Source organism: Poecilia reticulata, linkage group LG19, assembly GCF_000633615.1.
Source record: "Poecilia reticulata strain Guanapo linkage group LG19, Guppy_female_1.0+MT, whole genome shotgun sequence".
Taxonomy (NCBI): Eukaryota; Metazoa; Chordata; class Actinopteri; order Cyprinodontiformes; family Poeciliidae; genus Poecilia; species Poecilia reticulata.
Genome location: NC_024349.1, coordinates 7,552,420 through 7,579,657, shown reverse-complemented (window position 1 = coordinate 7,579,657; position 27,238 = coordinate 7,552,420). Strand labels below are relative to the sequence as shown.

The 27,238-nt window shown below is 41.8% G+C and overlaps 1 protein-coding gene across 1 annotated transcript; it reads right to left on the bottom strand.

The window, feature by feature from the left end:
* Positions 1-632: 632 nt before the first annotated feature.
* svild (supervillin d) lies at positions 633-27,238 on the bottom strand. Its single transcript, XM_008436733.2, has 35 exons — positions 26,799-27,238; positions 25,910-26,045; positions 19,653-19,800; positions 19,252-19,326; positions 19,044-19,130; positions 18,024-18,207; positions 17,686-17,858; positions 16,316-16,471; positions 15,691-15,827; positions 14,745-14,892; positions 14,506-14,651; positions 13,603-13,778; positions 13,250-13,385; positions 12,083-12,383; positions 11,834-11,988; positions 11,575-11,730; positions 11,074-11,077; positions 10,807-10,990; positions 10,469-10,641; positions 9,099-9,254; positions 8,473-8,609; positions 7,527-7,674; positions 7,288-7,433; positions 6,385-6,560; positions 6,032-6,167; positions 4,865-5,165; positions 4,616-4,770; positions 4,410-4,512; positions 3,803-4,010; positions 3,588-3,721; positions 3,340-3,495; positions 2,266-2,409; positions 1,931-2,043; positions 1,679-1,834; positions 633-1,600 (listed from the first exon to the last, which is right to left on the bottom strand). Exons 1-35 carry the CDS (start codon positions 27,146-27,148, stop codon positions 1,514-1,516), a joined length of 5,481 nt encoding a protein of 1,826 aa, XP_008434955.1. The 5' UTR covers positions 27,149-27,238; the 3' UTR covers positions 633-1,513.

The following is a 27,238-nucleotide window of genomic DNA, read 5'->3' as shown; positions in this document are numbered from 1 at the left end:
ATAAATGATTGCAAATTATATTCTTAAAACTCTTTTCTGTAAGATATTTGACAGTAAAACAAGATGGATGGAAATAATTTACCAATGAATGATAATCATTAGGTGTTTTAGAGTTTGTAGGTAATAACAGTGCTAATTAATGCAGTTTATCAAGTTTCAGAATATCTCAAGCTTTTTGTTTTTCAGGCTGCGGCCTTAATGTTTCAGTTAACGGCGTTAGAGAAACTTTTATCTGAGCAGCTCCAGGCTGCAGAAACCTGCAAGATGAAACCTCACTTCACCTTTGGAAATGTCTGGAGATACGCAGCTTTTTGCCAAAACATAAACTTTCATTTAACCAGCTTTCCAATTGTCCTTGTTCATGTGTTTCAAGTTGCCGACTTGCCTCTAAGCAGTGTTTAGATGTTCTCCACTAACTCATGAAATCAACTTTTTTCCCCATTTAGGATATCATTGTAACAAAAAAGCTACATTAAGACATTTCTTTCTGTATTTAATCTGATTCTATTATTTTGATCAATGCTAACAGTGAGCTATCTTTTTAGTTTATAAATTGAGTGAATATTTGTGATAAGTTCATGYATTATTAATTTTTAGATGTTTGAATAAAAACAGTCACTTCCAAGTTTTTCTTTTATACATATTTTTATTTTAAAGGAAATACTGATTATCTCATTCCCAAACCTGACTTGACCAATAATACAGATGCAATTTATCACAAACAGATTGAAACAAATGAAAAGAGCATTACAAAAAAATGAAACTAAAATCCTCACCGGCAGTTTTTTACGTGGCGTTTCAACACAAAAAAGATACTGAGTTTTCTAATACAGGCAGTTTATGCAGCAGTTTCTTACTCACATTCTCTCATAGTCACAATGTAACACATGTAATGCTTCTGAAGTTCAGATTTTACCCAAACTTAGACAGGCGCTCAAACCCCCCCCCCCAAAAAAAAAAAACCAAACAAATGGTTTATGAAGACGGCTTAGTTTTGGTCCCAAACAACCAGAAGGAGGTCAAGAAGAGCCTAAATAAAGAGTTAATATTCAGTACCAAACAATACGAGTGTTTTAGTTGGTCCAACATAAAAAAATATTGTTAAAAAGTTAGTTATCTAAGCAAAAAKATTATTTTGAACCAATCAAACCAATCTGGTTTGTTTTGAGCAGTCTTGTCCCCTGTTGACAGAGCCTGCTCCTTCAGTTCAAATGGAGAAAAAAAAGGTTTTAAACCATAAACAATAATTAACATATCTGAGTAAACCTCAGCAAACATTAACAGTATCTTACATATTTATAATAGCGTGAAGGGAAAAGATTAATTGCACATAATCGTTGGTTAAAAAGTAAAATGGGACAAAAAAAATGGCACAGTTAAAACCACATAATAGTACATTTACAATTTTTAGTTTTTACATATGAGGATTTTTTTTAAAACAAAAAACAAGGAATAAAAATGTAATAAAAGCTGCAAAGAAGAGTAAAAAACAACAGAGACTGTGTGTACAGTTTTAAAATAAATCCTTGCTCTTCTTCAGGTTCTGCTGCTTCCAGTTTGGCAGGGCGTTGAACTCGACGCGACTCATCTCGAAAAGCGTCTTGTAGGGAAACAAGCAGAAATCAGAACGTGGTTCTCTTACACACACGCACATTGAGCACAGTGGGGGGCGTGGTACCTTGAAGTCCTCGTCGGACAGGTAGTCCTCCAGCCGTAGCGGGTCCACTCCCTCCGGCAGAGGCTTCCTGGTCAGCTCCTCGATGGAGTACTGCTGCTTGCTCAGTTTGGAMAGAGCTTCTTTCACCAGGATCACTTTGCTCTTGGAGTTTCCAGTCTGCATTTTGTTAAAACACAAGCGTGCACACACACACTTAATATAAAACATTCATAAACACAGGAGGAGGATGACGAGGAAGTATTTGTTAGTGACCTTAGAAGTGATGCTGGTGTTTTTCTCCCAGTATGGGAAGATGTTTGTGAAGGTGAGAGGCTCCAAGCCTGCGAGGACCAGGTAGGCCCGAGGGGGGCGCCGCGGGTTCTTCTCTGGAAGTCAGCAAGAAAATAACAACCGAAATGTTTATTTTGGGTTTAAAAGTGTAAGTTTTATTATCAAAAATCAGCCTTTTTGTTTGGAAAGGGAACTTTATTCCAGGAAAAAAAAAATGGATGACTTCTGCATTTCCTTCTCCACTTTTTGGCACATTTACAGATAAAAATTCACTTGAGCCAAAGGGCCAAAATGCACATGCGTGTGTCAGCTTTAACCTTTGCAGTACTGCAGCACGGTTTCCATGGCGCACTTCCTCTCGCTGTCCCAGCGCATCTTTGCAGATCCGGTGCTCTGGGTGTCGTCCGGCTGCCAGCCCTGCCACAGATACACCTCCATGCGGTTGTCCAGGAGAAACAAGGCTGACGAAGAAATGAGAACAAAAACCGTAAGAAGGACTCCAGCAGAAACCGATAACGGTTAAAAACAGCTGCTGTAAACAAAGTACAGGAAAGTCAGATTAGGAATAACGTTAGGAGATAAAGTTACAGAGCTCCCAGGTTTAATGTTAGAATGTTCCTGTTTGTCTTTCTAATAATTGCTCCTCCAATATGGAGGTATGTGACCAATCCTGTTTGTGGTTCCTGAGAGTTAAMGCAAACACTAAGAACCAGGAGAAACAAACTACCCACTAAAGTACAGAAAATAAAAACTTGTTTATATATTTAAAAATGTTGAAGTATCTCTGGAAGTCCTTTTCAACATAAGATCRATTTCATCTCTGACCAGTTAATTCAAAATATCTCAAATAGAAAATCTGTCTAAAKAAATCTCTGAATAGTTTGGAGATATTTTAAAATTAATTTTGACTAGTCAAACTTATAGCTACAGATATTTCTAATTAAATTTGGCCTCGTCATTATTTAATTTGATACGATTAATCAATTAATTAGATAAAAATAATTTGCGTATTTTGCAGATTTTTCATAACTGATTAATCACAATTAAYTTTTACAGGTCTATATATCTCCCATATAAAAATACATTTAAGATATCTTTAATTAGAAATATGACTAGTCAAAACAATTACATTTGTTAAATTTACTTTATGACTAGTCATAGTTTGTTGATATCTGAAATATATGTTTCAGGATATAATTAATTACAGATATCTTGCATTAAAGCTTCCACATTGCTTATACAAGCCAGAATATAATTAAAAATACCTGAATTTACCAATACATGTATTCATGAACCTATTTCAGATATCTGGACTGTTACGTGTGGTGAAGCTGATTTTATGCTAAAACTGCCTGCCATACCCATGTGCTGCGGAGCTGTTGGAGCTTTACCTGGCTGCTGTGCGGAGTAGAGGCTCTCCTGCAGGAAGGGCATCGCCATGACGCCCTCCGTCACCCTGGCCGGGTACAGCTGCTCCTCCCATCCGAACATCCCAGAGCTGGCGCTCAGCCGGAACAGGCGGGGGGTGTAGTTGTACTTTCCAGGATCTTGATAACAAACACACCACCACAGATTATGTCTCCCATTTAGCACATTGCTAACTCCCCACCAGCGCACCGACCTCCCCCCCCCTCCTTACCTTCCAGCATACAGTCGTAAGCCTTCGTGTCCTGCGGGCCTAAAGCCTTCAGAACCTCTGCCGGCTCAGAGCTTTCCTCCACCTCCTCCACCTTCAGCTTGCTGCTGCTGTTCAGTCCCAGCTCTGAGGGACACCTGAGGAAGAGACAGACCTWTGAGTTCCCTTCAGGAGACAGTGAGGCTGTGAAGACCTGTCAGTTTCGTCCCAAATCCTACCTCTGCTTCAGTTTGCCTGCTGCTCTTTTGGCCACCTGCTTGGCGTCTGCATGGGCTTTGCATCCGTGCCACAAGTAGAGGAGAGCTTTCTGAGCGTTAAGCAGCACCAGGCTGGCACGGGAACGCAGGCTGGCACGCTCACACGCCACCTCCACCAGGGAGGCCTCTGCCTCGGCCTCGCCGCGCACGCAGAACAGCCTCCAGCCACCTGGATGCAGCAAGCAGAGGGTGTTACTGCAGTCAGGATATGGGAGCTCAGCCGAGAGCTTCCTGGGTGTTTTTATGGAAAAGTTCAGCAAAATAGGAGGAGCACAAAAGTTCACAAAGAGCTACAATTGTGGGTTTTATTTAAGAAATTAGCAGAAAACCAGAGGATGGAAGTAAAGAATGAAAAGAAATAAATTAATAAAGGAAGAAGTTATAGATAAGAGGAAAGAGCAACATGAGAAACGAATAAAGGACATKAGGGAGAAAAGAAGGATGCAAAGGAAGCAAGGACAGGAGCAAGAAAATCAAAGTCTTGGGTTTACACAGGAAAAATCCTGAAATCAAACGATTGCTTCCTGAGCAGGAGCCCTGTCAGAGTCAGGAAGTGACCTGTTTGTACCTGAGCTGCTGGCAGCGTCGTCTCTGCTGCCCTTATGGATGACCAATCCTCCCTGGAAGAGCTGCAGGAAGCACGGCGGCTCCTTACCCTGAGTCACCAGCACCTGCGCCGGCCAATCAGAAACAAGCAGATGGAAGTCTGAACATTTCAGAGGAGGAGGCATCATGTGTTTGGATGTTTTTATTGACAGTTAGTGATGAGCTGACCTGTGACCCCCGGTGGCTGCCCAGCTCCACTGTCATCAGGGCCGACGTTCCTTTCTCGCTGGCGCTGGACTGCCGGCCTTGCCAGAAAAAACACGCCGTCCTCTCTCTGCCGGGAGCCGCTGTGCTCAGTTCTCCGGGTTTCTGCCGCTTCCCGACTGAGACGAGTCAGAAAATCCAGCGTGACCCGGTGAATCAGACGCCCCGCTCTCTCTCCCCCSTGACGACTCGACTCGTTTTCACGCGACTCACCGAGCGTGGTGATGGAGTATTTCCAGCGGATGATGTAGGCGTCGCCCTCGTGGAGCTGGCCCACGCTCTCCTCGGGAAGCTCCTCCTCGCCGTGCTCCTTGATGTGCCACGCCTCCACCGCCACGGTGGCCAGCTCCGCCTGCCTGCCGTCCTCGGTCTTCACCAGGCCGTAGCCTCGCTGCACGTCCACGCCCTCCAGGACGGTCCGCACCGGGTCGACCTCGTTGTCCAGCAGCGCTTTGGCGTCGCACGGCTGCAGCTCCAAGTCAAGCGGGGAGCGCAAGGTGGAATGATCCGGGCTCTGAGCACAACAACAAAATACTTGGTTTTTGTTTTGTTTCTGCATATTCGAAAAAAATGGTGCAGCAAATATCTTAAGTACACTTAAAATAAAACAAAACTAACATAAGTAACTCTTCAACAATATACAGGAGCTTCTTTAAGGGAATAATCTCTTAAAAGTGATGAAAAAAGTTAGTTTCTCTGGCAGATTATTTCAACATTGAAAAAGAAAAAGTAAATGTTTTAAAATACACAGAATTTGTTTCTCTGATGAAAGGAGTAAACACACTTGAAGACTTGCTAATAAAAAAATAATTAGTTCCCATCTTAAGGATGGGAAAACAAACAAAAAAATAAAATATTAAAAGATCTTTCTAATTGCCTTTTTTTTTTTAAATTAGCAATAAGAAACGTGGTAATGTGTCCATGATAATATGTATTTTTTAAATACGATATTCCACATTTTCTGCTTTTTCTACTTTTACGGGTGTAGGGGGATTTTTTTAAATTAAGGGACATTAATTGGCTAAATTTAAAGTCCTTAATTTTTGATAATTTCATTTATTAACTTTTACAATCATGATGACACAACAATAAAATCGCCCTGTGTTTAGATTAAATTTAATACTGATACTTTTATGCTAACAAATTAGCAAAAAAAAAAAAAAAAAAAAACTCGAGCTTGACTATGCATCGTTGGCAAAATTATTTATGCTTTCCGTCTAAAACAGCATTTGAAAGCGAGTACTGTAATTTATTACAATTAATTTACCAAAACGTGTCCTGATGTCTACAGCTGATCAGGCTACGATGGGAAACGAACCATGAAGAGGTAACAATGACTGACTCGGTACGGTTGGTGACCCTCGTTCCGGTCTCACCTACCTTGACTTCCTCCGCCTGAGCCGCTTCCTCTTTCTTCCGCTCGGCCCAGTCCAGGAACTTCTCCCTGAACAGCGACGTCTCGTTGTGCTCYGACAGCCGGCCGAACAGAGTCCAGCTGGGACGCCCCTCGCCCTTCCTGTAGGTCACACACAAACACACTTATTAAAACGGACATGCCGCCGTGTGTGTGTGTGCAGCTGTGCTGGAGCAGATTAACCACTAGGGGGCACCAAATAAACATGAAACGATGCAGCAGACGTTTCTCCATATTTAAGCACAACTCCAAGGCGAGCAGCAGGAGTCATCATCTAAATGAATCTTGTCCTTTGGTGTCATTAACTCGTCTTACTCACTGAGGTACGTCCGTATTATTGCAGGAGGAATCCAGAGGGTTGACTCTGCAGCTGCTGTAGTCGTAGCTTCCGCTGTAGAGCTGTTTACCCAGTTTGACAGCTACTTTTCTGTCACCCAAGGGCACATCTTTTCCGTGCCATACGTACACTTCACTGCCAAAGTCAAAGACTAAAACCTGGTGTGTGGGTTTAGCAGGAGAAAAGAAGATTGGAAAAGTTAATTTAGCTACAGAAATGGCAGAAAACATTTAAAATGGGCGATAAAAACAATCAGGAGATGGAGATGCAACAATCTGGCTTCTCATGTCAGATTCTGATTCAGGATTTTGACTCATTCTGAATAATTCAGATGATAAAGGCCAAAAAGAAAAGGCCGTTTGATACACCCAGCAGGAAATGAAGAGGGGATTATATGTCAAATAATGTCCCCGTAGGGGGGAAAAAAAATAAATAAATGAAGTTTCTCATTTTAGTTTAGTTAGGATTGCCAAAATTATTTCTATTTGCAGCGTGTCAAAAACAGAATGGTAAACAGAAATTTTGTGTCTATTTTAAATTGGAAATAAACAGGAAGTGGAGGGAGGGAGCAAGGAGGAAAAATTCTGAGGTTGGAAATCAAAGTATTACACTAATTTAGTAGAAGTAATTCATTCAATTGATGATCCTAAATGACCGAAAAGGGATATATTTAGAAAGTCTATGTAAACATTTGGTTTTAACTGCGCAAACCTAAGATTTTGGATCTACTTAATGAATGATAATAAAATTAATTTAAGAATTACCCCCAAAAATGATAATTTAGCATCTAACCTGCAGATCTATCAAGGGAAAATCTCCCGATTCTGACCTCTGGTTGACTGATTGGTGCATCTCTAACAGAGACGCGTCTGTTAGTGACGTTACCTCTTTAGAATCGAGCAGAGACACACTGGGGATGGAGGCCCAGGCATCTTCATGAGGCACCAGTTTGTCTCCCTGGAGTCTGTAAACCCCGTTAGAGTCCACCACCCCACTCTCATAAAGCTCGTCCTCCTCTGGGTCTCCTGCCCCTGTTACACACGCGCACAGATGCAGTATGTCAGTAATGGCACCACCTGTCTACATATTCTGCTCATCTAAAACAAAAGGTTTTGCTTTCATACCTCTGTATTTAGTCTTTCCACCTATCAGGCTCCAGAACTCTTTGGCCCATCTGCTTTCAGTGTTGATGCCTTCCTCAAGCACGGACACCTGGGGAGCCTTGCAGCCAAGGTCCCGCTTGGCTTGAACAAAAGACGCCATCTCYGACGCCTGGCCGAAAAGAAGCACATTTAACACATCATATATGTGCATAAATGGAGGATTTACTGCAGGTATCTTCAAAGTGCTCCATGCAGGACGTAATCCTGTCCTAGATTAGCGCCAGACAGTCTGCTACCAGTCTGAGGTATGTCAGATTGTGCAATGATTGCGCACCGATTTACAGCGTCCCATAAAAATAAATAAAATGCTGGAACTTATCAACAGCTTTCAGAGTCTCCAGAAGGCCTTTAGTTCAAAGTCAGAAATTTGGGTTTAGCAGCATTATCAGTAGAATGAGTTGCAAACTACTATTGTAAAGTCTGCACAGCGTATGTCATACTATGCTGTGCAACGTTAAACCTGATGACAGCCTTTAGTGGCTACGTTCAACTTTTGCACCTGGACTGGCTCTGCTGCATTCTCCTCAGCAGACCGTCTGCATGCAATAAAATAGGATCAGTTTGCAAATACAAACAACAAGGCTTTGGTCAAACGGTGTTCACATTTTGCACATTGTTCTTCTAACATCTGTAGAAATGATAAAGCGACAGAGAACATAGCTGCTGTTGTATTGAAAAGCCTAAAGTAGTCACAGTCMGGAGCTTGAGAAACAGAACTAATACGAGATTTGTAAGCATTATTGTTTGGCTTAATGTTTCAGCAGGTTTTCCCACAGCAGGACCTTGTTTTCTTTAATAGAGATGATTCATCAGGTGAACTGCTACCTGTCTAAACATGCCAACAGAAGTTGTGAAAACCCCCTTCTGGGGAACGCTGAAGCGTCTGATTCAGTGTGAGCTTCCGTACCTTGGCTTTCTCAATGACGTTGGCGAATTCTCCGCTCCACATGAAACATTGCTTCGGGGTAATGAGGAGGAAGCAGTCCCCGCTGTTCAGCGAGCGCGCCGTCGGTTCCACCAGGCGCACCTGGATGTGCCTCCGACCTGCGGACGGCAGCAGCTTTCACTTCCATAACCAGGGGTCCCGAAACGGTTTTCATTTAAAACGACAGATTTTGCAATCGTCTGCGGCCATTTTCAAAATACATTTGTGGTAGGTATTTCTACGGTGGGAGGAAGAGGTTTAAATGTGGTTTTGGGAGATACCAGACACTGGGAGGAAAAAACGAAGTAAAGGTAAGGACACAAGGCAGGGAAAGGAGGAGGTAAGGGTTCATGGAAGGAGACGAGTTCAAAAAAAAAGGGCAGACACAAGAAAGGATTGAGGGAAGGACAGAAGACAAACAAATTCTCAAAATACAAATGTTTCTAGACTGAATAAAACAGCTAATAAAACAAACTTTAACCAGAAGATTACAAAAGAAATTTCTTTTTGATTCTTCAAAATAAACCAGTCATTTCTCTTATAAAGTTGTGGTCACCGTTAATGTTTCGCATTGTGCAGAGATTCAGAGAATTCCTTTGTTTTCTGACCTTTGATGCGAATAAGCATGAGCTTGTGAAAAGGCACGGCGCTGTTGTTAGTCACGACCTCTGTGGACTTCACGCTGCGAAGGTTGACCTTGCGAAAGTTCTCCTTGCTGGCGAGCCCAGCCAGCGCCACGTCTGCCAAGTTGGAATGTTTCGCCACTTTGTTGGGAAAGAAAACAAAATAAAACAAAGACGTGATTATTATATTGTGCCTCTTTTCAGGCATTAAGTCATTTCTGCGCTTCAGGCAAATATATTATTTCATAGTATGACTAAATAGCATCAACAATACTTCAGTAGAAAGTGCTAGAGATGAGTCACGCTTTCGTATTACTTGGTTTATGTGAGCTCCACTAGACAACGCTCGTGTTGTAATCCTGCCCACATCCTCAAATGAAAAAGTGGCTGAAGTAAAAGTAGTCTGCAGAGCAACAGAGTACAGACATGCACACAACCTATGACGTAGCATAAAAGTGTCCAGCAGCTGACCACATCATCTTTAAAAACACCCAACTTGTCTCCAGCTTCAACATTTTCACAAAACACGTTTTCAGTTTCCATGTGAACAAGTACAGTCAGATCCTTGGGGCTTCTTTTTCTTTTTTTTTTTTAAACATTTTGTCACACTATAATTACAAACTTTAGACCAACACAAACCTGAGCATAAATATGAAGAAAAAAAAACAAACATTTTAGCCAAATAAACTAAAACTGTGGTGTGCATTTGTCTTTGTTCTCCCAGCAGCTCCTCACTGTGTATATATGCAGCTCCTCCAGAGCTAACATTAGCAACCTAGCCGCTCCTGTGTCCCAGTTTAGGTGGACGGTAATGTGTTGCTATGTCTGTAGTTGGACCATCCTCTTTCCCTTTGAGATGATGGGATGAGCAGGACTCAGAGATCCTCAAAGCATGGGATGTTATGTGAAATGATTCTACTTTAAAATTCTCCATAGCTACCTCACAGACCAGCCTGGTCTCTAATATCCTCCAATCAACCTCCAAGTCTTCACAGAACAGCTGCATTTACACTGTGGGATTGAGTTCAAGGGTATTGGAGTAAAATAGGCTGAACACAAATGCAGGCCACACATTTCAGATTTTTATTTCTAAAAAAAAAAAAAAAAAAGAAAGTTCATCTCTTTTATTCTACTTCACAATTACATCATATTGTGTTGGTCTACCAGACAGAATCCCATTCATAAGCTGAGGTTTCTGGTTATAGTGTGACAAAGTTTGACGGATGTGAAAATTAAGAGAAGCTAAACGTGGAAAAATCCAGAAGAGCGTCTTCACTGCTTTGTCATCCAGCTTATTTGCCGGATTGCTCTAGGTAAATATCTTATTTACTTTAGGGAAATGTGAGCAGACTTACTCCTCTCCACTTGAATCCTCTTGGTCTCCACTGACGCCACATTAAGCCTCTGCTCGGTGTAAACCTGCCGGATGTCGTTACGGGCAGCGAGAGCCCGCAGGGGGTTCCTGGAGCCCTGATTCCTTCTGGCTGGTCGCACCGCTCGCTTGTGCTCTGCTACCGCTGAGGTCAGCCTGGAGGCGAATTGCAACAAAGAAGTATTTTATTTACATTAAAAAGAAAATACAACCTTGCTTTCTTAACACTTATGGACAGCAAAACTGTGTTAGTACAAAGCTGGAAAAGTGGAAGCAAATATTTCTAAAAGAGAAAGACACATGGGATTGTTTTAAACCAACTTTGGTGTATCAGCCTGGATGTCACTCAGGTCTTCCTCAGTCAAAACCACGCTGGACTCCAGGAGAGTGGACGGGGAGACAGGTTTGTAGAAGTTGCCAAACGTCTCATCGTCGTCCAGAGTCATCACCTCTTTCTCCATCTCTGCCGTCACCTCGATGGTGGATGACTTGGCTTTGCCCACACCTAATCCCACAGAGCCCAGGAAGAATGCCAGAAAACAGGAAGAATGAGATTGATTTTCTTAGTAAAGTAGAAAAAATATATACATTTCTGAAGGAGACCTTCAGGAATTTATTTGTTTTAGCTGGTGAATGCTCATGACTTACATAGTTTAAAATAAGAGCAATGTGCAGCCTTCTAAAATAAAATAAATTGGGGCTGAACAATATATTAAAAATATCTAGTCATTCATATCAGTGCATGCACATTTGAGATTGTAAAAAGCTGCTGCTCTGTTAGCTGTCATACNCAGCCGAGAGCTTCCTGGGTGTTTTTATGGAAAAGTTCAGCAAAATAGGAGGAGCACAAAAGTTCACAAAGAGCTACAATTGTGGGTTTTATTTAAGAAATTAGCAGAAAACCAGAGGATGGAAGTAAAGAATGAAAAGAAATAAATTAATAAAGGAAGAAGTTATAGATAAGAGGAAAGAGCAACATGAGAAACGAATAAAGGACATKAGGGAGAAAAGAAGGATGCAAAGGAAGCAAGGACAGGAGCAAGAAAATCAAAGTCTTGGGTTTACACAGGAAAAATCCTGAAATCAAACGATTGCTTCCTGAGCAGGAGCCCTGTCAGAGTCAGGAAGTGACCTGTTTGTACCTGAGCTGCTGGCAGCGTCGTCTCTGCTGCCCTTATGGATGACCAATCCTCCCTGGAAGAGCTGCAGGAAGCACGGCGGCTCCTTACCCTGAGTCACCAGCACCTGCGCCGGCCAATCAGAAACAAGCAGATGGAAGTCTGAACATTTCAGAGGAGGAGGCATCATGTGTTTGGATGTTTTTATTGACAGTTAGTGATGAGCTGACCTGTGACCCCCGGTGGCTGCCCAGCTCCACTGTCATCAGGGCCGACGTTCCTTTCTCGCTGGCGCTGGACTGCCGGCCTTGCCAGAAAAAACACGCCGTCCTCTCTCTGCCGGGAGCCGCTGTGCTCAGTTCTCCGGGTTTCTGCCGCTTCCCGACTGAGACGAGTCAGAAAATCCAGCGTGACCCGGTGAATCAGACGCCCCGCTCTCTCTCCCCCSTGACGACTCGACTCGTTTTCACGCGACTCACCGAGCGTGGTGATGGAGTATTTCCAGCGGATGATGTAGGCGTCGCCCTCGTGGAGCTGGCCCACGCTCTCCTCGGGAAGCTCCTCCTCGCCGTGCTCCTTGATGTGCCACGCCTCCACCGCCACGGTGGCCAGCTCCGCCTGCCTGCCGTCCTCGGTCTTCACCAGGCCGTAGCCTCGCTGCACGTCCACGCCCTCCAGGACGGTCCGCACCGGGTCGACCTCGTTGTCCAGCAGCGCTTTGGCGTCGCACGGCTGCAGCTCCAAGTCAAGCGGGGAGCGCAAGGTGGAATGATCCGGGCTCTGAGCACAACAACAAAATACTTGGTTTTTGTTTTGTTTCTGCATATTCGAAAAAAATGGTGCAGCAAATATCTTAAGTACACTTAAAATAAAACAAAACTAACATAAGTAACTCTTCAACAATATACAGGAGCTTCTTTAAGGGAATAATCTCTTAAAAGTGATGAAAAAAGTTAGTTTCTCTGGCAGATTATTTCAACATTGAAAAAGAAAAAGTAAATGTTTTAAAATACACAGAATTTGTTTCTCTGATGAAAGGAGTAAACACACTTGAAGACTTGCTAATAAAAAAATAATTAGTTCCCATCTTAAGGATGGGAAAACAAACAAAAAAATAAAATATTAAAAGATCTTTCTAATTGCCTTTTTTTTTTTAAATTAGCAATAAGAAACGTGGTAATGTGTCCATGATAATATGTATTTTTTAAATACGATATTCCACATTTTCTGCTTTTTCTACTTTTACGGGTGTAGGGGGATTTTTTTAAATTAAGGGACATTAATTGGCTAAATTTAAAGTCCTTAATTTTTGATAATTTCATTTATTAACTTTTACAATCATGATGACACAACAATAAAATCGCCCTGTGTTTAGATTAAATTTAATACTGATACTTTTATGCTAACAAATTAGCAAAAAAAAAAAAAAAAAAAAACTCGAGCTTGACTATGCATCGTTGGCAAAATTATTTATGCTTTCCGTCTAAAACAGCATTTGAAAGCGAGTACTGTAATTTATTACAATTAATTTACCAAAACGTGTCCTGATGTCTACAGCTGATCAGGCTACGATGGGAAACGAACCATGAAGAGGTAACAATGACTGACTCGGTACGGTTGGTGACCCTCGTTCCGGTCTCACCTACCTTGACTTCCTCCGCCTGAGCCGCTTCCTCTTTCTTCCGCTCAGCCCAGTCCAGGAACTTCTCCCTGAACAGCGACGTCTCGTTGTGCTCTGACAGCCGGCCGAACAGAGTCCAGCTGGGACGCCCCTCGCCCTTCCTGTAGGTCACACACAAACACACTTATTAAAACGGACATGCCGCCGTGTGTGTGTGTGCAGCTGTGCTGGAGCAGATTAACCACTAGGGGGCACCAAATAAACATGAAACGATGCAGCAGACGTTTCTCCATATTTAAGCACAACTCCAAGGCGAGCAGCAGGAGTCATCATCTAAATGAATCTTGTCCTTTGGTGTCATTAACTCGTCTTACTCACTGAGGTACGTCCGTATTATTGCAGGAGGAATCCAGAGGGTTGACTCTGCAGCTGCTGTAGTCGTAGCTTCCGCTGTAGAGCTGTTTACCCAGTTTGACAGCTACTTTTCTGTCACCCAAGGGCACATCTTTTCCGTGCCATACGTACACTTCACTGCCAAAGTCAAAGACTAAAACCTGGTGTGTGGGTTTAGCAGGAGAAAAGAAGATTGGAAAAGTTAATTTAGCTACAGAAATGGCAGAAAACATTTAAAATGGGCGATAAAAACAATCAGGAGATGGAGATGCAACAATCTGGCTTCTCATGTCAGATTCTGATTCAGGATTTTGACTCATTCTGAATAATTCAGATGATAAAGGCCAAAAAGAAAAGGCCGTTTGATACACCCAGCAGGAAATGAAGAGGGGATTATATGTCAAATAATGTCCCCGTAGGGGGGAAAAAAAATAAATAAATGAAGTTTCTCATTTTAGTTTAGTTAGGATTGCCAAAATTATTTCTATTTGCAGCGTGTCAAAAACAGAATGGTAAACAGAAATTTTGTGTCTATTTTAAATTGGAAATAAACAGGAAGTGGAGGGAGGGAGCAAGGAGGAAAAATTCTGAGGTTGGAAATCAAAGTATTACACTAATTTAGTAGAAGTAATTCATTCAATTGATGATCCTAAATGACCGAAAAGGGATATATTTAGAAAGTCTATGTAAACATTTGGTTTTAACTGCGCAAACCTAAGATTTTGGATCTACTTAATGAATGATAATAAAATTAATTTAAGAATTACCCCCAAAAATGATAATTTAGCATCTAACCTGCAGATCTATCAAGGGAAAATCTCCCGATTCTGACCTCTGGTTGACTGATTGGTGCATCTCTAACAGAGACGCGTCTGTTAGTGACGTTACCTCTTTAGAATCGAGCAGAGACACACTGGGGATGGAGGCCCAGGCATCTTCATGAGGCACCAGTTTGTCTCCCTGGAGTCTGTAAACCCCGTTAGAGTCCACCACCCCACTCTCATAAAGCTCGTCCTCCTCTGGGTCTCCTGCCCCTGTTACACACGCGCACAGATGCAGTATGTCAGTAATGGCACCACCTGTCTACATATTCTGCTCATCTAAAACAAAAGGTTTTGCTTTCATACCTCTGTATTTAGTCTTTCCACCTATCAGGCTCCAGAACTCTTTGGCCCATCTGCTTTCAGTGTTGATGCCTTCCTCAAGCACGGACACCTGGGGAGCCTTGCAGCCAAGGTCCCGCTTGGCTTGAACAAAAGACGCCATCTCYGACGCCTGGCCGAAAAGAAGCACATTTAACACATCATATATGTGCATAAATGGAGGATTTACTGCAGGTATCTTCAAAGTGCTCCATGCAGGACGTAATCCTGTCCTAGATTAGCGCCAGACAGTCTGCTACCAGTCTGAGGTATGTCAGATTGTGCAATGATTGCGCACCGATTTACAGCGTCCCATAAAAATAAATAAAATGCTGGAACTTATCAACAGCTTTCAGAGTCTCCAGAAGGCCTTTAGTTCAAAGTCAGAAATTTGGGTTTAGCAGCATTATCAGTAGAATGAGTTGCAAACTACTATTGTAAAGTCTGCACAGCGTATGTCATACTATGCTGTGCAACGTTAAACCTGATGACAGCCTTTAGTGGCTACGTTCAACTTTTGCACCTGGACTGGCTCTGCTGCATTCTCCTCAGCAGACCGTCTGCATGCAATAAAATAGGATCAGTTTGCAAATACAAACAACAAGGCTTTGGTCAAACGGTGTTCACATTTTGCACATTGTTCTTCTAACATCTGTAGAAATGATAAAGCGACAGAGAACATAGCTGCTGTTGTATTGAAAAGCCTAAAGTAGTCACAGTCMGGAGCTTGAGAAACAGAACTAATACGAGATTTGTAAGCATTATTGTTTGGCTTAATGTTTCAGCAGGTTTTCCCACAGCAGGACCTTGTTTTCTTTAATAGAGATGATTCATCAGGTGAACTGCTACCTGTCTAAACATGCCAACAGAAGTTGTGAAAACCCCCTTCTGGGGAACGCTGAAGCGTCTGATTCAGTGTGAGCTTCCGTACCTTGGCTTTCTCAATGACGTTGGCGAATTCTCCGCTCCACATGAAACATTGCTTCGGGGTAATGAGGAGGAAGCAGTCCCCGCTGTTCAGCGAGCGCGCCGTCGGTTCCACCAGGCGCACCTGGATGTGCCTCCGACCTGCGGACGGCAGCAGCTTTCACTTCCATAACCAGGGGTCCCGAAACGGTTTTCATTTAAAACGACAGATTTTGCAATCGTCTGCGGCCATTTTCAAAATACATTTGTGGTAGGTATTTCTACGGTGGGAGGAAGAGGTTTAAATGTGGTTTTGGGAGATACCAGACACTGGGAGGAAAAAACGAAGTAAAAGTAAGGACACAAGGCAGGGAAAGGAGGAGGTAAGGGTTCATGGAAGGAGACGAGTTCAAAAAAAAGGGCAGACACAAGAAAGGATTGAGGGAAGGACAGAAGACAAACAAATTCTCAAAATACAAATGTTTCTAGACTGAATAAAACAGCTAATAAAACAAACTTTAACCAGAAGATTACAAAAGTAATTTCTTTTTGATTCTTCAAAATAAACCAGTCATTTCTCTTATAAAGTTGTGGTCACCGTTAATGTTTCGCATTGTGCAGAGATTCAGAGAATTCCTTTGTTTTCTGACCTTTGATGCGAATAAGCATGAGCTTGTGAAAAGGCACGGCGCTGTTGTTAGTCACGACCTCTGTGGACTTCACGCTGCGAAGGTTGACCTTGCGAAAGTTCTCCTTGCTGGCGAGCCCAGCCAGCGCCACGTCTGCCAAGTTGGAATGTTTCGCCACTTTGTTGGGAAAGAAAACAAAATAAAACAAAGACGTGATTATTATATTGTGCCTCTTTTCAGGCATTAAGTCATTTCTGCGCTTCAGGCAAATATATTATTTCATAGTATGACTAAATAGCATCAACAATACTTCAGTAGAAAGTGCTAGAGATGAGTCACGCTTTCGTATTACTTGGTTTATGTGAGCTCCACTAGACAACGCTCGTGTTGTAATCCTGCCCACATCCTCAAATGAAAAAGTGGCTGAAGTAAAAGTAGTCTGCAGAGCAACAGAGTACAGACATGCACACAACCTATGACGTAGCATAAAAGTGTCCAGCAGCTGACCACATCATCTTTAAAAACACCCAACTTGTCTCCAGCTTCAACATTTTCACAAAACACGTTTTCAGTTTCCATGTGAACAAGTACAGTCAGATCCTTGGGGCTTCTTTTTCTTTTTTTTTTTTAAACATTTTGTCACACTATAATTACAAACTTTAGACCAACACAAACCTGAGCATAAATATGAAGAAAAAAAAACAAACATTTTAGCCAAATAAACTAAAACTGTGGTGTGCATTTGTCTTTGTTCTCCCAGCAGCTCCTCACTGTGTATATATGCAGCTCCTCCAGAGCTAACATTAGCAACCTAGCCGCTCCTGTGTCCCAGTTTAGGTGGACGGTAATGTGTTGCTATGTCTGTAGTTGGACCATCCTCTTTCCCTTTGAGATGATGGGATGAGCAGGACTCAGAGATCCTCAAAGCATGGGATGTTATGTGAAATGATTCTACTTTAAAATTCTCCATAGCTACCTCACAGACCAGCCTGGTCTCTAATATCCTCCAATCAACCTCCAAGTCTTCACAGAACAGCTGCATTTACACTGTGGGATTGAGTTCAAGGGTATTGGAGTAAAATAGGCTGAACACAAATGCAGGCCACACATTTCAGATTTTTATTTCTAAAAAAAAAAAAAAAAAAGAAAGTTCATCTCTTTTATTCTACTTCACAATTACATCATATTGTGTTGGTCTACCAGACAGAATCCCATTCATAAGCTGAGGTTTCTGGTTATAGTGTGACAAAGTTTGACGGATGTGAAAATTAAGAGAAGCTAAACGTGGAAAAATCCAGAAGAGCGTCTTCACTGCTTTGTCATCCAGCTTATTTGCCGGATTGCTCTAGGTAAATATCTTATTTACTTTAGGGAAATGTGAGCAGACTTACTCCTCTCCACTTGAATCCTCTTGGTCTCCACTGACGCCACATTAAGCCTCTGCTCGGTGTAAACCTGCCGGATGTCGTTACGGGCAGCGAGAGCCCGCAGGGGGTTCCTGGAGCCCTGATTCCTTCTGGCTGGTCGCACCGCTCGCTTGTGCTCTGCTACCGCTGAGGTCAGCCTGGAGGCGAATTGCAACAAAGAAGTATTTTATTTACATTAAAAAGAAAATACAACCTTGCTTTCTTAACACTTATGGACAGCAAAACTGTGTTAGTACAAAGCTGGAAAAGTGGAAGCAAATATTTCTAAAAGAGAAAGACACATGGGATTGTTTTAAACCAACTTTGGTGTATCAGCCTGGATGTCACTCAGGTCTTCCTCAGTCAAAACCACGCTGGACTCCAGGAGAGTGGACGGGGAGACAGGTTTGTAGAAGTTGCCAAACGTCTCATCGTCGTCCAGAGTCATCACCTCTTTCTCCATCTCTGCCGTCACCTCGATGGTGGATGACTTGGCTTTGCCCACACCTAATCCCACAGAGCCCAGGAAGAATGCCAGAAAACAGGAAGAATGAGATTGATTTTCTTAGTAAAGTAGAAAAAATATATACATTTCTGAAGGAGACCTTCAGGAATTTATTTGTTTTAGCTGGTGAATGCTCATGACTTACATAGTTTAAAATAAGAGCAATGTGCAGCCTTCTWAAATAAAATAAATTGGGGCTGAACAATATATTAAAAATATCTAGTCATTCATATCAGTGCATGCACATTTGAGATTGTAAAAAGCTGCTGCTCTGTTAGCTGTCATACGGTGGTGGGAACAATTCAATTTTTCATTTAGTGCTAGCCAACTAAAAATATTTAGTGAAATTATKTTCTGGAAAAATTTGCTAATTTACTTGGCTGAGGAATTCTTCAAGTAATTAAACAGCAATATCCATGCTCTTATTTTGAAGTGCTGTTTACACAGAAGTTTCTTCTTTCCCCTGTTTTTCTCCATTTTTTTCTAAGTAGCTTTATTTAAGACAAGAGACGTACAGGAACGAAATGAAAGTCAGACGGCAGAGAACAATGTTTGAACATAAAYACAATGTCCAAGGGAATTATAGAACATGTTAATTATAGTTTCAAAATTAAACTGGACCTTAAAGGTCGTAGCCTTTCAAGTGCAGACATAATTTGAATTGAAGTCAGCATTTTAGCCTTAGCTTCCGCTACATACCGTTTTGGTGTAGTGCTTTAGCGTTAGCAAAACRAATTTTTTTAGTTAGCAGCTTTGATACATAAGGGTGTTGGTGAACTCATGCTTTGTTGACAGAGTCAAAATAAACATTTATAGTAAATAACAGCACAGATTGTACCTTTATTGTGGAGTTTGTCAAGGAAGGACTCCAACTTGTCGAGACGTTTATCTCCCTCCACTTTGACGTCAGTTCTAGTGGAGATTTCTGCCCGGTGSACAGAAAGATTTAGTCAGTCCATGTAAAATGAGCAGGCAGGTTGAGGCGCATAAACAGTCTCCTTAAACCACCAAGAACAAAAGCATTACAGTTGAATCCCAGACAATACCTTCATGTGGTTTCACAGGCGTGGCGTTGGACTTCTTCAGAGAGATGATAGGCGGCTCGTCCTTGGACACGAGACCTGAAGCCACACAACATGGAAGTTATTCCTTTCCCGGTTTTTCAAAGAGCTACAGTATTTAGCAGCTTGTGCCAGTTGGTGGTTGCAGTAGCTCAGGTAACGYGTTGCCTTTCTTCGTATCYTTGTTTGGATTAGAGTTTCTACTGAGCTTTTGTCCCTTTTCCTGAAAGTTTTCTGCAAAGTTTTATTTGCATTTTTCCTTCAGAGAGATGTTTGCAAAGCAAATTGCAGTACCTGACACTGCTCATCAATATGCCTGCCAGGCTTAGGGAGAGTAGACACTGATACAGCCGTACAGCAAATGCATAAATGTAAAAACACCCCACCTTTCTTGGCCATTCGTCCAGCCACCGTGAACTGAACCGAGTCATTGGCTGCTCCTTTGCCTTTGCTCTTCCACTGCTCCTCTTTGTCTTTGAGGATCTTCATCCTCTCTGCCAGCGACATCTTGGGCTCCGGATCAACATTGGACTTCTGTTGGATWCAGATACGACCCAGTAAGAACTCTGCGAGGACACAGATTTTCCCCAGCGCTGGTAGCTTTCCATGCAATATATCTCACATATTAACAGATGAGGATGCAAGAAAAGTCTCTGCATGACAACCTTAATTTAAAAAGAAGCATTCAGATTCTGACAGGATACAACCACAGACGTCAATGTCTTTTTTTTAAAATTATATGTATGGGATAAACAAAAATGGTTGTGTTGRATTTTATTTAGGTTCATCAGACAACAAGAGGATGCACACAGAAAAAAAACAAAAAATAAAAACAGTTTTCAATTTTTTTACTTTCTTGCTAACTGTGTATTTCAAATAATTCAAGTAAGATGACAAAATGTGAATAAGCTAAATTGGTGTGAATAGCTTTGAAAGCGAAAGCAATTTCACAGAGACAAAAGACTTAAATATATGAATAATATCTTCAAGAACAACTTGAGCCTCTGGTTTTCCAGCACTTATCATGTTGAGTTCATTATGTCTCTGTGATATACTCTCCTGTCATGTAAGCATCCAAAGTCGATGATTCAAAAGTAACTTTATTAGGACACTGTAACTTAGCAGCGCTATTAAAGTAAATACAAACTCCCTCCACACACATATTTACAGCATGTTAAGATTACATAAGAACTATTTCTATCACACACTCGTTTTTCTGTAATAATGAGCCACTCAGAGTGGGTAATTTCACTGTGACTGGTGACTTCATTTCAGCAGCAGGTTACACCAGAAGCAGAGCCATCAGAAAGCAAATCCAAGAAGAAAAATGTCTGCTTGAAAAAAGGGCTTGTCGAGCATTCATCAACAAGTATTCCCGCTGTTGTGTGTTGACGTGAAACGTGTCACGTTCTCTCACTTCAGAGCGACTCCAAGTCAACTTTAACTACTTGAAATTAAAGTAAAAGATAAACAAATGTTCAGGACTCCTGCAGCTAAGCAGCGAGTTKGAGTCCCAGGGGACGTTTTTCTTTGTGGCTGAATGATGATCTGTGGGATCTCCTGACTGTCGTCATCTTCACGCTCTGCAGTCATTTTAAGCATTTGCAGATGTCTGCAGCTTTAAAAGGGAAAACATGTTGGGAAGAAGCAGTGATGAAAAGCACTCTGGCATGGGAAAATAGACGTGTTGGCGTTCCTTAAATCTTTTAATCATCACACTGAGGCTGATTGCTGTCGCTCCACAGAAAGATTTGAAGGAAAATAAAAAAGTATATTGGATTTTATTCAGCAGTGTAGCAGATGCAGAGTTGATGATTTTCAGACGGAGGATTCCCCACAAAAAGTGACAACWTTATTTAGTAATTTTGTCTAATAAGAGACTAGACAGATATTAAAGCTGACATTTACAGGAAGCTGTTGTTTCTTGTGTCTTTCAACAACTTTTTAAATTGAATACTCCCCGTCATGGACCATAGAAACAGAATTAACCACAGAAGAAAAAAAAAGTGTTTCTCTGGTGACATAAGAAAAGAAGTTCAAAGAATCCCGTTTGATCATCCTGATATACTGCAAACYGTTTCCAATCCCATCTCCGCTTCACACACACCCACACACTCGCAAACACAAATGGAAAACASAGCTGCCATGTCTGACTGCCGATCAGCCGGGGCTTTAGCATCTCACCCAAGGGTGGATGAAACGAGTCGACCTACTGAGCCAGAGCCCTACAAAAACACTGGAGCTGAGCATCAAATGAGCTCATTGTTTAGTTTGCATGTAAAAAGAGGAGTTGATGGAGACACGGGTGAGTAAAGCCCTCTGCTGCATTTTATTGAAAAGATGGAAACTGAACATCTGTGTCTTAACGAGCAGCCTGGAGGTTTTTTCTTACATTTTCCTCTGCCATTCTGAGAAAAACCGGTCCCTGTAACATATGTACGTTGGTGACAGGAGTAATAAAAATGAAACCGTGCTTAGGAGTTAGAGAATGAGGTGAAATCTTAGTCCTGGGTTTGATTAAATGTCTAAAAGTTCAGATCCAACCATATTTAACACAATGCAGCATTGAGTTAATTTTTTATCCGCTTGATTTACAGTCGGGTTCAGCATAAATGCCAACATGTCCGCATATAGAAGTCCTCTTTGTCCCCTCAATAAAACCATGCATATCACGAGCGACCAGCTGAACGCCGAGGCTTTCACAGACTGATTAAGACATTAATAGTATGCAAACACCCAACAGCTTCTTCAAATAAACACATATTTTATAAAACTTGAAATGCTTAAAGCACCACATTAGAGACATTAGAGATGCTGCCATATATATATATATACACACACACACACACACACACGACTACCTAAACATGAGCTCTATTACATTCTTCTGTCTCGTCATAAAGTACAGCTACAAACCTGTCTGGAGTCAATCACAGAGGGGAAATACCTTGGCCTGACGGGACTCCAGAGATGATGAGGCCCCCAAAAAACTGCAGCTTTTCCCCTCTAACCCAGCTGTGCCCTTCAGCATAAACACAGGTATAAACCACCTGTGAAGCAGCAAGATGCATTTACTTTACTTCTCTGTGGGAAACAAAAATGGAGACGGCTTGTCTGGGACACATGCTGCATAAAAAAAAGCAACATAGTAAGATAAACTGGTACCGATTTATTTCATTTTGGGAGATCGGCGACAGGTCGATTCGCGACAAATCGGTCTTATCCACCAATCATCTCTCTCTCTCTGCTAAAGTTTGAAAATCAACCACAGCTGCATTTCCATTACAAATGTGCGCAAATCATTRTCAATGAAAATGTTGCACCATTATCCTCAAACTACTTCTTGTCTTCCTCTTTGTGGGTTGCACCAGTGGCAACATCTGCTTGTTGATCATGTGGCTTGTCTGATGCGAAAAAGGTGTTTTTATTGCTGCTTTTCAAAATAAACCAATTTTGATTCATCCCCACCAAAAACACCACCATCCCAGCACCAAAACWTTTAATTGAAAAACAAGTTTTTTCCAGAATTGGCGTGTTTCTATTGAGCAAATATATTTTCAAAATCTGAAATTGCKCAGTTGTATGGTCAATGAAAACACAAATATTCTTCACTTTTGACATGAGAGAGGGCTGACAGACGAGAAGGGCATGATTATTAATCAGTCACCTCACTGTTGCCAACTTAACAACTTTGCTGCTATATTTAGCAAATTTTCAGACAAAATAAATGAATAAATAAACAAATAAATAATTGGTATTGGCCAGAAAACTGCAATCAGTGCATCCCTAATAGTAAGCAAGCCCATGCTAAACAGGAACATGCACCATTTCATGTGCACACACTCACCTGAAGAAATGAGGAAAGGCAGACAGGCAGGTGTCAAAGTCAAAGAAAGGAGCAGAGTCTGTAGATGTAGACAGGAGCCACAAAGGGCAGGAGGAACTAGGAGAGCAATAAAAGAGTAAAAAACATAAAGAAAGGAGGGAAGGAGAAAGGAAAATTACAAGCGGAGAATGGGGAAGATGCAGATTACGGCTTCAAGATTTAACACGGAAGACTACAGGAAGTGTGGGTCATTTGCTGAGCATAGAGTGAGTGGGGTGGGAATGTTCATATGCGTTTAGAGATGCAAGGACAACAAATCATAATGTGCACAAATAAATCATTTCTATTCAAAGTGGAAGGATATAAAACCAGCTTTCAGATCTAAAAGCTACAGATAAAGAAAGAAACAAATATTATGCAGGAGGCCTTAAACAGACAATCCTGTTTTTGTTGATTTGTTGACTCACTACAAGTATATAAAGCAGAGATATCTTGAAGGAAAATCCTACATTTCCTAATTATTTATGGATTTAATATAACATGTTTGWAAAGTCTACACAAGGACAGACCTGCATTTACAGCCACAAAGCAGCTTTTTACATGTTGTTTGTTGACCTTTTGTGAAAAACCCCCAAAACAAAACAAAAAGATGTCATCAGTTATCACAACATATGACTAACAATTATTCCTCATGACTCAACTTGCCTCGTTTTAAATCAAATTTACAACCAGGCATCGCTTTACAACACCAGGGTGCAGAGAAAGGCTCAGCAGGTCTAACAGGAAACATCTGGACCTAATCACAGCCTCAACTCTACATGTTTTATTCTCCGTCATTTCACATTTCAACCAAAGAGAACAAACATCTGATCTAACTGTGTAAGCTTGAATGAAAATAAACACCAGAACTTCAAAAAACAAAGCAGTTTTCTCAAAAGAGAAATGAAAAAAAAAAAAAAACGTTGCAGGAATGACCATGTGTGAGCTGAGGAAGAGATGGCTTTGGTGCTCGAATCAGTCATCATATTTCAGCAAAGGCCATAATTTCAGACAGAAATAAAAGGAAAAKCCCTAAAGACCTTCTGGACAACTGCTTGGCCCTCGCTCGTGCGTGCAAGCRTTGTAAATGCACATTTTTACGCCATTAATGGAAAGTTCACAAAATCTCCACGGATTTTTGCTGATGTGTCATAATCAAGAGCGACCACACAAATAAAATATGACATCATAATTCAGCATGTGACAGAGGAGGGGAATCGGGTCCAATTTTGTTGAGCAGCTTTTTCCAGACTTGGAGAGGATGTGAGGCTAGCTCATCTTTTGGATGAAGTTTGAGCTCCAACCAGAAATCCCAAAAGGGGATCACTGATGTTCACCGACATCGAGTCAAAAGATGCTCTGCATAGATGCACAACGTGGCACGACGCGTTTTGCGTACATGAGCTCTGTGAGTGGAATGGTTAAAAAATAAATAAATAAAAATAGTGTGTCGTTTTCTTTCCAACTACAAGCTCTTCTGTGCAGGTGCTTATATTTTCACTGAGAAGGGTGTGTGAAGTGCATCAGATGATAACATGCACAAGTAATCCAGGATTCGTGGTACAAAACTGTTTGACCTGAAAGTTTACACAAATATTGGCGAGAAATTCAATTWTGTGGTGAACACAAAACGCTGGCATGTGGAGAAATCTTATTTTTCCAACCTTGAGAACAGGAGAGAAAAAGTGAGCAGAAAAGCCAGAAAAAGGAGGAAGCATTAGGTTGGAGGCTTTTCAGGTGTTTGGTCATGGTGTAGAATTTTATTTTTACAAGTGGAGGGAAGTTGTGGTGGTTTCTATTCTCTTCGGGAGGTAAGCTGAGCTCTGGATCACTTAAACCTGCTGCAACCCCAGAGCTCTGAACCACATGCTCTCCTGGCAGCGGCCGGCTGGAGGAAATATGCTGATTCAGCAGACGGAGAGACATGTCCACAGCCAAGTCGCCCCTTACGTCTGCACATAGCCAAGCGGAGGCTGAAGTGTTTGGCTGGGTTCGCTCATTACTGCCACTTCTCCGAAGCCCYAAATAAAACTTGGTGCCATCATAAAACCGATGCAATGCAATAAATATGGCTTTTATCATCAAAGTCTGAGTAAGAAAACAATAAATATCTGCTTTAGCGTTGTCACGTCAGAAACAAACTAATGAATGTGAATTATTAAAATCCCACCACCAAACGCGTAAAATATCCTTTGGTTTAAAAAGCTGCTGTGACCCTCTGAGACCCAAACACTTTCCATATATTGGCTGCGCCTCATTACTTTACAGAGACAAAAACATCAGACTTTTCCAGAGACAGGGAAAATGGAGGGAATACAAGGAAAGACAGAATTGAGTAAGAAAGGAGACAAAGAAAAACTAGAGGGAAGATGAAAGAAGGAAAGTCACAAAGAAGATGTTGAAGGAAAGAAAAAAGGAAAAGTAGAAGGAAAGAATGATGGAAGGAAGAACAAAATGAAGGACGAATGGACAGAATATTGAGATGAAAGGATATTGAATAATTTCTGTAAAGAGAAATATTTTCTCTTAATTTTTTCTTTGCTTATACATATCCAGACATGAAGAATACTGAAATCAGATTTTGAACCATAACCTCTAATTCAGCTTCCAGATTCCTAGACGGCGCTTCAATCTCGTTCAAAAATGTTCAACTTAAATTTGGTTCAACTATGTTCAAAAMGCAGRAAATCTGCAGCAAATATTTGATATTTTATTTGATTCTTGTCTTTAAATAAAAACAGCTTTTTTTGATGTGATAAACCCGATGTGGGAACTGACCTTTTTCTTCCAGGCATTCTCAGCATCGTGAAGCTGGTTGAAGCGATCCGTCAGTGACGTTTGAATCACCTGCGGCGGTTTGGACTTCCTCGTTCTGTCCTTATTTTCACCGTCCTCGCCAGACGACACAGCCAGTCTGAGAAAAAAAAAAAAAAGGTGTCATCAAAATTATTGCGGAGCTCTTCAAACTTGATCCAAACAATTTTTGCTTGTCTTGTTGAAAAACTTTATTATTTTGTGTCAAAAGTAAAAGTAGTGAAAAGAACTATCAAAAATTTACCCAACTGTTTAGGTTTAAGCCCAGTTTAATGCAACTCAATCAGTTTGCCTGGAAAGTTCGATTCGTTTGTGAATGTGCAGCCAATCTGCAAACTCCGGTTCGTCTAAAAACCGAAGTCTCGGTTCGGTTGAAGTGAACTTTGGTGCGTATGTGAATGCAAGCGTACCGGAGACCGAACTACAGCGCAGAGTATTCTGGGTAAATACAAACAAAGCATGTCCAAGGTCTTTTACCGACGACAGAAGAAAAATCCTACAACCACTAAAATCTGACAATACTCCAATACTCCATTGTTGTCTACACACTGCGAAGGAGTGAGTTGTGCTCATGTRTACACATGAGCACAACCTCAGAAAACCTTCTGAGGTTTTCGTGTCATTTTCTTCAACAACAGGATGCAGCGCCACCAGAGGCGAGGGGGGGAACAAGTTGGGGTTGGATTGTTTGACACAATGCAGTGAGAAAATGAACCACACCAGCTGAAAATGTAACAAATATTAAAGTTTTTGTCCCGAATCTAAACTATTCTACCAGAATATCAGGTGTTTTATTTGCTGGCATTTCCCTGTTTGATTCCATCACTATGTGCGCGTCTGTGCGTATCCTGACCTGTGTTTCAGCGCGGAGCCTTGACTCTGATCAAAGCTGCTCTCCAGCTCGTCGACGTCCTCGGACACGGTCGACGTGGTCTCCAGGCTCTCATCGGGCAACGGACTCCGCATCTCCTCAAAGCTCTCTCTGCTGCTGGTGCTGCCACCGCTGTTCTTCTCCTCTCGGTGCACGCTAAAGCTGCCACCGTCCGGGATGTCATCAGCTGGTGAGTCGTCCTCTTTATCGCTCTCCCTGCTGACCTCTTCCTCAACATATTCCTCTTCTTCCACTTCGTCATCCTYTTCCTCCTCACTCTCAGGGTGGCTCAAGGTGACGCTGGTTTGCCGGGAAGGCATCCCGGTCGACATGCCTTCGCTGTGGTCYGACTCCACGCTGGTGGAGCGGCTCTTCTTTAGGATTCCCCTGATGCCCTGAGGMCCAGAGTCTTGGCGCTGCAG